The 11,283-nt window shown below is 42.9% G+C and overlaps 2 protein-coding genes across 7 annotated transcripts in view; both read right to left on the minus strand.

Annotated features, from left to right (window-relative positions):
• Window positions 1-11,283, minus strand: part of ADGRG2 (adhesion G protein-coupled receptor G2) — a 98,477-nt gene that overhangs the window by 47,271 nt on the left and 39,923 nt on the right. For 4 of the 6 annotated variants that reach the window (XM_017540634.1, XM_017540635.1, XM_037742801.1 and 1 more), the window contains exon 3: window positions 1,303-1,338. The exons of the other annotated variants lie outside the window; for them this stretch is intronic. In XM_017540634.1, coding sequence (XP_017396123.1) covers window positions 1,303-1,338 — 36 coding nt within the window. The remainder of the gene's footprint in view (window positions 1-1,302; window positions 1,339-11,283) is intronic. 6 annotated transcript variants of the gene reach the window in all.
• Window positions 7,101-7,547, minus strand: LOC108312644 (anaphase-promoting complex subunit 13-like). Its single transcript, XM_037742803.1, has one exon. The coding sequence runs from the start codon at window positions 7,431-7,433 to the stop codon at window positions 7,245-7,247; it is 189 nt and encodes a 62-aa protein (XP_037598731.1). The 5' UTR covers window positions 7,434-7,547; the 3' UTR covers window positions 7,101-7,244.

The following is an 11,283-nucleotide window of genomic DNA, read 5'->3' on the forward strand; positions in this document are numbered from 1 at the left end:
AGGGAGCAAACTGGCAAGATCAAAATTGCTTGGGCTTTGGAGGCTTGCAGTCTTGGGTTTGAATCTTTGCCCCATTACTCAAAAACTTGTAAAAATAATAGTTACTACTTACCAAGGGTTTACACTGTGCCTGGCACATGTGTTATCTCATTCCGTCTTCGCAACTATCCGACGAGCAGGTACTATTATTCTCCCCAATTTACAGGCAAGGAAACTGAGGCACAGGAAAGTTAAAGGAACTAGTCCAAAACCACACAGCTACCAATGAAGGCAGGATAGTGGCCAGATTAAAACTCCAGTCATCTGGCTCCAGAGAATGTATGAACGTGAGCATGCTTTATCTTTCCAAAGCCTCAGTTTTCTCATCTATAACACGAATATTTCCTATGTTGCAAGATTGAGAGGAGAAGGAGGAGATGTCTGGAGACTTCCAGGTACATAGTAGTACATGAGAAGTAATAGTTACTTTGATTAACTGGATTTAAGTAATGAATCAATAACAGTAGAAGCTCATTTGCCCACAACTACAGATAGAATGTCAGTTGACTCATTCCTTATCATAAAAGATTGTTCTGAAATAGATGGTGTAAACGAAAGAATACAGAAGTAGGAGTCTGAGAAGCCAAGTGCTGCCTCTGTGTGTCGTGGAGCAAGCAGCTGTGTGGTCTTAAAGAAGTTCCTCAGCCACTCCAGGCTTCATTATCTCATCAACTTAGGGAGAGGGCTGGGCCACTTTATCCCTAAGGTCCCATTCCAGCTAGCAGTCTTGAATTCGGGTTCTGTTCCTGGCTCCTGCCAGTTTGGGTTCTTGTTATAAATCTCTCTCTAATGTATTTGGCTTCCTGTTCTAGCGAGTGTGAAGCCCTTAGAATCCTAGTGAAAAATATCCTTTCAGTGGAGGTACTGAGGGTGTATATTTAAGTGAACATCTCATCTCCTTCTTTAAATGTAAAAACATTTGGCATGTTTATGTTCTTGATACTCTTCAAGAGACTTGTGAACTCGAATACTAAAAAATAACTGATGAGCTTAAGTAGTTACTGTAAAGAAAACTCACCATTTAGTCCCCTGCGATTTGGTGCCTGGCTTTGCCCAGCAACATGGACGGATCAATATGGTTGTCCTCTGGTCTATGTTTGCTATTGATTTTTCAGGTGTAGGCTTAATGACATCATTTAATTAAGTTTTCTTGTAGGAAAACAATTTTGTTGTACCTGACTACATGTCATGTTTCATAGAGAACTTATAGAATAATATTTTCCTGAAGTTCCCCAAAATTCTTAAAAACAAAAAAAACCTTACCAGGTGGTGATGACGAACTGGAATTATCAGTATCATCTGTTGAGGAAAACAGATGATTTAGAATTAGTTTAGTTTCATGAGGACTAACAATCAACAAAACTGTATTGTATTAAGGATTTTTTGTCAAATAAGTAGGTTTTAGCTACTCGTCACTAAAAATGGTGAGATAGATCTGTTTATCAGCCTCATCACTGTAACCATTTCACTATCCACATGTACTCCATCCCATCATGCCATCAACCTCAAATGTGCACAATATTTTAAAAAATAAAATTAGCTTAACTTATGCACACTTTTGTAGGAGATAAACATCTTTAACAGAAGTGAGTGGAAGCTGAATTATAAATAGCTACCAAAAGAGACCAGTATGTTAATTTACTACTATTTTCAACAGCCTAATCAATACTTTTTAATTCTGTACAAAGACCTACCCTTGGTAAGGCCATCCTTCCAATTTTGAGGTGTTGCTGGTGCTCCATATATTTTGTTATTTAATGGTTTAGCTCATTTCAAAGTGAAAATGATGACTGAAGTTCAGCTGTTGGCTAATATTCATAAAAATGTGGAAAAGTAAATGCGTATGTTTGCATAAATTAAACCTCCATTAACTGTGCTGCTTTTGAGCGCAGACACCATGTCTATTAAGCAATTTCTTTCTTATGAGTTAAACTAGATCAGACACCTCTGGGTTTATAAACTACAAGAGCTGCTGAGTTATTTATTTGGGGAAAATGCTCAGATCCCTTAAAAGTAATTCTATATTTCTATCCATGAAAATAATACATGCTTATTGGAGAAACTTTAGAAATTACAGATAAGCAAGAAGAAAATAAAAACCACCTATAATTTCACCACCCAGAGAAAAATGACATTAACATGTTAGTATATATTATTTTCTATTTGTGTATATATCCACATATACAGATACATGCATATATGTTTATATGTGTATATATGTATGTATATGTGTGATAAAGACTATATCACACACAAGTATTTATAACTTGATTTTTCTTATGACAACATATCCTGAAAGTCATTCTATATCATCAGTTTTCCACACCACCAGCTATGATGGCTGAATAGCACTTCACTTATTGTATGTACCATTGATCTATATAACAAATTTCCCCTTAATGGGCATTTTGGTATGTACGATTTTTCATGATTACAAACAACACTGCAGTAAATCCTTTTGGCAAAATTTTTACATACACATGTGGCTATTTCTTTCAGAAATTCCATAAATGTTGTTTGCAAAATGCCCTAGAGAAAATCTGGACCAATTTACACTGCCCTTTGAAGTGTTACATCCCCAAACACTGACCCACATGGGTTTTGCACATTTTTAAAAAATTAATTACAAAGGCATAATTATTTTCACAATGGTATCTTGAGATTTAATTAATAGGAAAGAATAAGTATGTTTGCAAACTAACATTGCACAGTGAAACGTACCTGGTAGGCTCCAGGAGCCTATTTTCCTGAAATGATGGTAGGGTACTGATTATTTTCTGGGATAACTACTGTACAATCGTAGTTCTGCTTGAAAGCAGGACTGAAGGAGTGCTCAAGGTCCCCAATTACCCTGCAGCCAATAAGGCAAATGTAGGCAAGTGGTTAGCTGCTTTGGTGCCCTGTTTTAATGGGAGTTACTTCTTCCTTAGTCTCTGTTCTTCCATATCTCTCATGCTACTTTAATATTCCACCAATCAGAGTCTGTTGAGTTAGCTTTTAAAGGGTTTTGTTTTTGAGACAGGGTCTCACTCTGTTGCCCAGACTGGAGTGCAGTGGTGCAATTGTGGCTCACTGCAGCCTCAGACCTCTGAGGCTCAAGTGATCCTCCCATTTCAGCCTCTTGAGTAGGTGGGACCATAGGTATGCACCACACCTGGCTAATTAAAAAATTTTTTTTGTAGAGACAGAGGTCTCACTATGTTGCCAGGGCTGGTCTTGAACTCCTGAGGCTCAAGCAATCCTCCCACCTCGGCCTCCCAAAGTGCTGTGATTACAGGTTTGAGCCACCATGCCCAGCCTGAAAGGGTTAATTAAAAAAAATACCTTTGGGAGCACTTAAGGAGTCATCAGTCATTCACATCTTAGTATGAGTTCATCTGAATTGGATGAATTCATGTCATCATCCGGCAAAGAGCTACCGCACTGGGCAACGTGGGAAGGCCCTGGGAAAAATGAACATTCAATACAGACTTCCCCCAGAATGATACCTGTGAGTGTGGGCGGGTAAACTGAAGAGGTGCCGGCACCTGGCAAAGACGGGGAGCAGGAAGAAGGTACCTGGGAAGAGTTAGGTACCAGAGAAGAGGGATGGAGAGTGCCATTGAAGAGCAACAGAGGCTAACACTGCTTCACTGACAATTTTGCCCAGTGGCTGGCCATAGTTCCAACCTTCTCCACTGCCAAATCTGTTGATTTGTGTACACATGGGCAGCTGATTTTAGTTTCACCTCTTTCTTACTTATTAGAAAAAAACGGTCAATTCAAAGGTAAGAGAAGAGCCAGAGCAGAGAAGGAAGTTTTCTGGGAAACTCATAAAACTGGCCCACCATCCCCGAGTAGACGGGTTTGATAGGCATGGACTCATAATCAAGAGCTGAAGCTTGATCAAAATGCACATGAGTCCGGGCGCAGTGACTCACATCTGTAATCCCAGCACTTTAGGAGGCTGAGGTGGTAGGACCGCTTGAGGCCAGGAGTTTGAGACCAGCCTGGCCAATATGGCAAAACCCTGTCTCTACTAAAAATACAAAAATTAGCCAGGCATGGTGGTGCACATCTGTGATCCCAGCTACTCGGGAGGCTGAAGCATGAGAATCACTTGAACCCAGGAGCTGAGATCACATCACTGTACTCCAGCCAGGGCGACAGAGCCAGACTCTGTTTCAAAAAAAAAATGGAGAAGAGGGGTTGGACCAGCCCAGGGCTGGTCTCTATCATCGTGAAATGTGCAGGGCTCTCGGCAACTCCCGACAGGAAAGACGCAGTCTACTTTGATGAAGGGAGGGAATCTAGTAAATTAAAGCTAGAGATTTTTAAATTGTTCTTCACTATTTTTTTTTTCTTTTGGCCTTTCTTTTTCCTTTAGGAACCCAACTGCTTAGTGACTAACATTTATTCACTTTTTCTGTCTCTCATTATGATGCTCCACCTCATTCCTGGTCCAATCTAGCGGTATCTCCACAGGCCTTACACTTTCCTGAGGATCAGCTTATGTTTCTCCTGGGCCTGCTCCTAACTCACTTCACATTTGTTTCAACTAAGAAGGTGGTCGTCATGTCCAGTGAGTCATATATTTGAGCTCCATGCCACTCTTAGGAGACAAAACATTTCCATTGTTAAAAAGATTCATAAACAAAGAAAGGAAAAACATTTAAAATTTTCAGATTTTCCTTTGGAACCTACAAAGAGCCAATTATCAAGCATTATTCATTTATGGAAGTCTCAATTTCAGTCAATAAATAAAATTATGGTGCTGTGTCTATAAAATTTACTCAGTATGACTCCCTAGTGATTTTTTTTTAAACAAAGTCCATGTATTCCAATTAGGATGAGCAGGAGTTTGGCTTAGAATGGAAGCCAAATGGAGCCAGACGAACTGGAAACTCAAGAAACTGGCCCCTTTGATGGAGTCTCTTTTCCCTACATCCCCTCCCAGGCACTTTTTTTTCAGTTATTGCCACTACCTTCCAAACTCTAATCCCACATGGCCAAGTGTGGTTTGAGCACTGCCATATGAACATCTCACTGTCACTGCTTCTCCAACTCAGTATATCCAAGAACTCATCCCTCATCACCCCAGATCATTTCCACACTTGATCGGTTCCTGAACTCTATAGTATTGCCAGGAACACCAGCCAAACATTTAAGTTGAAAACTTCAGTACTGGTTTGCTGTTGCTGCTGTACCATTAACTTAGTGGCTTCAAACACAAAATTGTAATCGTAGAGTTCTTCAGGCCAGATGTCCAGTAGGGGTCTCTCCAGACTAAAATCAATGCTGCTGATGATGCTAGGCCACATTCTTTTCTGGAAGCTCTAGGGAAGAATCCGTTTCCTGCTGATTCAGGATGAGCAGAATTCAAATCCTTGTGGTTATAGGACCGAGGTTCTCATTTTCTTGCTAGCAATAAATTGAGGGCCATTCCCTCAATTCCCAGAGTCTGGAAGCCCCCCACATTTCATGGCTCATGCCCCATTCCTCCATCTTCAAAGCCAGCCATGATGGGAGAGGGCCAGGAGTCTTTCTCAGGTGGCATCACTCTGACTCCTCTTCACTTTTAAGAGCTGGTGTGATTCTGCTAGGACCACCCAAGTAATCCACGATAACCTCATGGTCTTTCATTTTAATCACACCTGCAAAGTCCCTTTTGCCATGTAAGGTAACACATTTACAGCGTCCAGGGATTTTAGGATATGGACATCTTTGGGGAGCCATTAGTCTTTCCACCATACTCAGAAACCCAGTTTCCTAAAATTATGGAAAATGAGTTGCCAGGAACCGCCCTTCAAGAGTGAAAATCCTACAGGGGTCAAGTGGAGAGCTCAGAAACAAAAAGTTACTTTTAACAATAGAGCCGAGTCTACAAACCAAGATGCTAACTCTCTAGGCATTGCTCCCGACTCCACACCTCCGCCTGCCACCTCCATATCCACTCATTGCATCCTGGACAGTCTTCTCATTGTAGCATGGGGCTGTTGCAAGGATTCTCAGAGAGAACGTATGTGGCATAACAGGAATAGCAAAAACTGATCCACGCTTCCTGTGATCCAGGCTTACCATGTGACGGACTTCAAATAACTTTATTATTTACCCAGCCAACAACTTTGCAAACGTGATGGACACTGAGGATCCTGAGACGGATTGATTATCCTGGATTACCTGTGTGGGCTCAATCTAGTCCAAGAGTTCTTAAAAGTGGAAGAGGAAGGCAGAAGAGTGGGTCAGAGTGATGTCACGGAAAGACTCCTCAACCCTGGAGAGGTAGGTGACATCAGTATCATTCCTTGTTAGTGGTTGAGAAACTGAGGCTGGGTGAGGTTTAGAAACTTGTTCAAGGCCTCACAGATCATTGCTTCTAGGCCTGAATTTGAATGAAGGCAGCTTGACTTCTGAACCTAACCTCTGAGGCTCTACGGTATCCCGAATCCAATGACAAACTCTGTAGACCACAAATGAATACAGAAATGTGGGACATTATTATTATTCTGAGACAGAGTCTTGTTCTGTCGCCCAGGCTGGAGTGCAATGATGTGATCTCGGCTCACTGCAAGCTCTGCCTGCCGGGCTCAAGCAATTCTCCTGCCTCAGCCTCCCAAGCAGCTGGGATTACAGGCACCTCCCACTACACCAGGCTAATTTTTGAATTTTTAGTAGAGATGGGGTTTCACCATGTTGGTCAGGCTGGTCTCGAACTCCTGACTTCAAGTGAACCACCCACCTCTGCCTCCCAAAGTGCTGTGATTACAGGTGTGAGCCACTGCATCTGGCCTTAGGGTCTTATTAGTAGTCTTCCTTAATCTCTCATCTGTCCCTTCTCCCCATGCTCACTGCCCTCTTCCACACCCAGGCCATCGTTACCTTATACCTAGGTGAAAAATTAGAACCCTAGAACCTTCTCATTGGAAAGAATCCTAACATTCTTTGCATCCAGTTTCTTCCCCCATACAGTAATCAATCCACCAATTGTACACCCACAGTCTCAATTCAGCCTCCAAACAAGTTTTATCTTGTCTACACAGTGGGAATCATGCTGGAGTTTTTTGTTATTATTATTATTTACATTTTTGAGTGCTGATTTATTACTCAAAGATTTGAAGTAGGAGACTGAAACAAAACATTTTTTATCTGTGTACTTTTAGAAAATTCGTCAGCAAGAAAGGAGCCAAGTGTCAGTTTCCAATGGGGGGCACGTTCTCATGGAGATACTATAAAGCTAAGTCTGTCCACTTCATTTCTTGTTCTTTGACAGATTCTGTCGTGCCACCATTGTCTTGTTCAGGTTCAGGAAGCTCATTCAGTGGTATTGCGACATCCTCATAAAGCAGCTTGTCTTCTCGCCAAGCATCATCAATCAAATCCAAGATCCTTCCATCTCTCTGAACCTCACTGTCCATTTTCCTGCAGCTTTGATCTTGTCAAATCGGTATCCGGCACACAGCGGCTGACGCTTCCTCCGGCCACTCCCTCAGCATCACTAGTCCCCACGCTCTTCCCTCGGATTCCTGGATGTGGGTCTATCATTATTTTTTTTAGTGACGGGGTCTTGCTCTGTTGCCCACGCTGGAGTGCAGTGGTGCAGTCGTAGCTCACTGCAGCCTACCACTCATGGACTCAAGGGATCCTCCCACATCAGCTTCCTGAGTAGCTGGGAATATAGCTGCATACCACTACACCTGGCTATTTTTTAAAAAAAAATTTTCAGAGATGTTTCAAACTCCTGGGCTCAAGTGATCCTCCTGCCTTAGCCTCCTGAGTAGCTGGGACCAGAGAAGTGTGCCACCATGCCCAGCTCCAAGTTATTGAAAATTTGAATTACTCACCAACATTTAAAAATCAAGAAATTTCAAATAAAATTCCAAATTTTCACCTTGTTTTACAAAACTGTAAGTTTTGGGAGATGGCCCCTTTATGTTGGCTCCCTGGCCCTCTAAAGCATGCCCTGGTTAGAAAAGATGATGGAGCTGTCTCTCTCCTCTCTATATATTCAGGTACTCATTGACTACACCATTCCTTCACTTATGTGGACAGATGTCATGTAACTTTTCGACTGTGTGCCTTGTTTACCCAACTAGACACTAAGCTGTTTGATTATTTATTACCCTCCAGAAATCTAGTCCAGTGTCTTGTCTGTGGTTGATGTCCTAAAATACTTTTGCAATGACTAATGAAATCCTTAAGAAATCTCCATCATTCAGAGATTGGTTGGGGACCCATGATGGGTAGTTCAAGAGCAGGAATGTAACACAGGGAAATGGTGCACAGGTGAAGAACTGGAACAATCCAGAGGTCAGCAACAGCAGGAAGACGCTGGAAGAACAAAGAAGGGAGGTGATGTTACCAGATCCCAGTGAACAAAGCCATGGGGCAGGAGTTCAGGCCACAGGATGTTGGAAGGGGTCTGTCCAGTGAGACTGGAATCATGGAAGAGGTACAGCCCTCATTAGATGCCAGCCAAACTGAGAGAGGGGGAGAAATCCCCTGAGTTCCCCTTTCCTCTTGCATTCCAATCTCCTGTCCCTGCCATCCATTGGCTGAACCTAGCTGGAAGCTAGTTGGTAAGGAGACATGAAAGATACTGCAAGTAGTCAGGTCTCTATGAAACAGAGTAAGGGAAGGATGGGGAATGGATCTGAAAATAACAAGGCAAAATGACTAATGCAGAGTCAATGAAGGAAAGACTCGAGAATACTTCTTGGATGAGTATGACTCAGATTCTAAACTCTGAGTAGTTATAGTGGGCGATCACAGCAGATAGATGCCTTAACAGGTCTTACAAATGTATGCTGAAATGCCCACCCAAATATGTATCAGAAATGGAACAAAAAAGTCAGCCATTGTGAGCCTCCATTGCCTACAGCGGTGACCTCAATAACATTCCTGGTACTGACCTTTCCTCTTTTCCTAATGCCTGCTCCTTCACTTCTCATTTCTGGGATCACCTCCCAAATAAACCACCTGCACCAAAGTTATGCAAGGTCATGTCTGGGTGTTTCTGAAGTTTTCGTTTTTCTCCCTGCTGTTTGACACTGTGGTAGATATTAAGACTTCAAATGTGAGATGGTTATCTTACAGCTATGATTGTGGTTATACTATGAGTATTTACTTCTAGCACATTCTTCCCCAAGTTGGATGGGAAAGGTAAAGGCTTATTCTTTGGGAGTGGATCTAAAAAGATTACGACTAGCCCTCCTTGCATGAATATTTTCAACCCGACTGAAACTTATAATCTGGTGGCAGTCCTCCTCTGGATTGAATTACTGCTCCATAGAGAGATAATTAAAAACAAGCCACCACGCCTAGGCACTCTTATATGGGAACCCCAAACAGAACAATATTTTTGTTGGTATTACACTGGCTCTTCAGGGCTTGGGATAACAGACTGTCTTCCAGGAACTGCATTTTCAGAGTTTACTACATAACCCCCAAAACTGAATGAAAACATTTCTAATTTGGCACATCCAAAACATGTTTACTCGTGCTGTGACACTGCTCAATAAGTACTCTTACATAATGTATTTATTAAATGATTAATAATGACATCATTAAAGAAAACTTCAGCTCTTAGCTGATGGAACTTCCCAAAGTTCAAGCGATCAGCAGTTCTAGGTGGGCTCTGGCCAGAACGGGAAGAAGGTGAAATGTATTCTTGAGCCCCCAATTCTTGCTTTTCTCCTGCCTTTGCACAGTATCGCCCACCCATCCCCCTGGCTCTTAACCCCTCCAGAACTCATCCTGGTTCTCTTGGGGTGTTATGAACTGCCCCTTCCCCAAGGGTCCACGGGATGCATTTTAGAGTGTCCATAAATGCCCCGAAATAAAATGCAGTGTTCATATGCATTTTCTCCTGGGAAGAGTAGAGTCCCAAAAGGGAGTCTATTTTTAATTAACAAGCACTTACACACCATTACTATATGACCAGGCACCGCATAAATATGAGCTCATTTAGTCTTCATAACAACCCTATGAGGTATGTTATCCCCATTTTCCAGATAGGGAAATGGAGGAAAAGAGCAGTCAAGTAACTTGCCCAAGATGACATGTAAAAGGACAGAAATAGGACATGAGGCAGGCTCTCCAGCTCCACTATACTAGGCTGCTTCTCATCCTGGGGTGTGGGCTGAAGAGAAGGAAGAGTCAGTGACCTACTGGGTGTCCACTGAGCTCCACCGGAGGGATGTGTACTTTAGGAAGAATGAGAGCCTTGAAATTAACTCTTTCTGACCAATAGAGGATACTGGGGGATCATTCCCCTTTCCCAGTGCCCCTGAAACTAGACACATGGCTGGCAATCTAGGCTGCTGGTCCTGGCCAGTGCCAATAATGGATCATCTTGGCTGTGCTTTTCATTTGCGAATGCTCGCCATGATTTGCGTTCACTTCTGAAGTGATTGGTTTAACTTCTGAAGGCTGGTAGCTTCTAGAGCTATTTCAGTCTGATGACTGTAAATAATGTTTGGCACTTCAGGGGTGGGGAAGGCGGGAGGCAAACTTGCCTTTATTGGACACTGATGACACTGGCCTTATACCTGTGCTCCTCAATGGAATCTCCCCATCATTCCCATGAAACAGACAGCTCTCTACCCTAACCTCATCTTCTGCCCTCCCCTCACTCAGCCATCCTGGAGACTCCCTGCCGTTTCTCCAACACACCAAGCATATTCCCACCTCAGGGCCTTTGCCTTTGCTGTTCCACCTGCCTGGAACACTTTTCTCCCAGAGGGCCATTTGGTTTGCTCCAACACCTCCTACTCATTTTACTCAAATGTTACCTTCTCCGAGAGGCTGTTCCAGACCAGTCTATTTCAAATTGGAACACCTTCTGCCTCTGCCTGATCCTTTGCATCTCTTTATGCACAGGCTCCTTGCCATCGAGCAAGTTAACATGTTCATGTATGTGCGGACAGGCACAACCCTGGGAGTGCCTGTATCCTTAATATTTTTTTCCCTGGCCCCCTGACTTGCCTCACCCTAGTCCTGGCCCTGTGTAATACATAAGCTGTATTTTTTCTTTTGCTACCAAATACCAGTTTTTACCCCAACAGGATAATAGTGTCCCCATTGAGAATGCATGCCCTAGGCAAGCTTCTCCAACCTGCAGCCCACGGGCCACATGTGGTCCAACACAAAATCATCAACTTTCTTAAAACATAATGAGGCCGGGCGCGGTGGCTCAAGCCTGTAATCCCAGCACTTTGGGAGGCCGAGGCGGGTGGATCACGAAGTCAAGAGATCGAGACCATCCTG

The sequence above is a fragment of the Cebus imitator genome, unplaced genomic scaffold (genome assembly GCF_001604975.1).
Source record: "Cebus imitator isolate Cc_AM_T3 unplaced genomic scaffold, Cebus_imitator-1.0 Scaffold128, whole genome shotgun sequence".
Taxonomy (NCBI): Eukaryota; Metazoa; Chordata; class Mammalia; order Primates; family Cebidae; genus Cebus; species Cebus imitator.

Excerpts from the sequence above, each read along its gene's own strand:
- LOC108312644 (XM_037742803.1), bottom strand. The coding sequence starts at position 7,433 with ATGGACAGTGAGGTTCAGAGAGATGGAAGGATCTTGGATTTGATTGAT.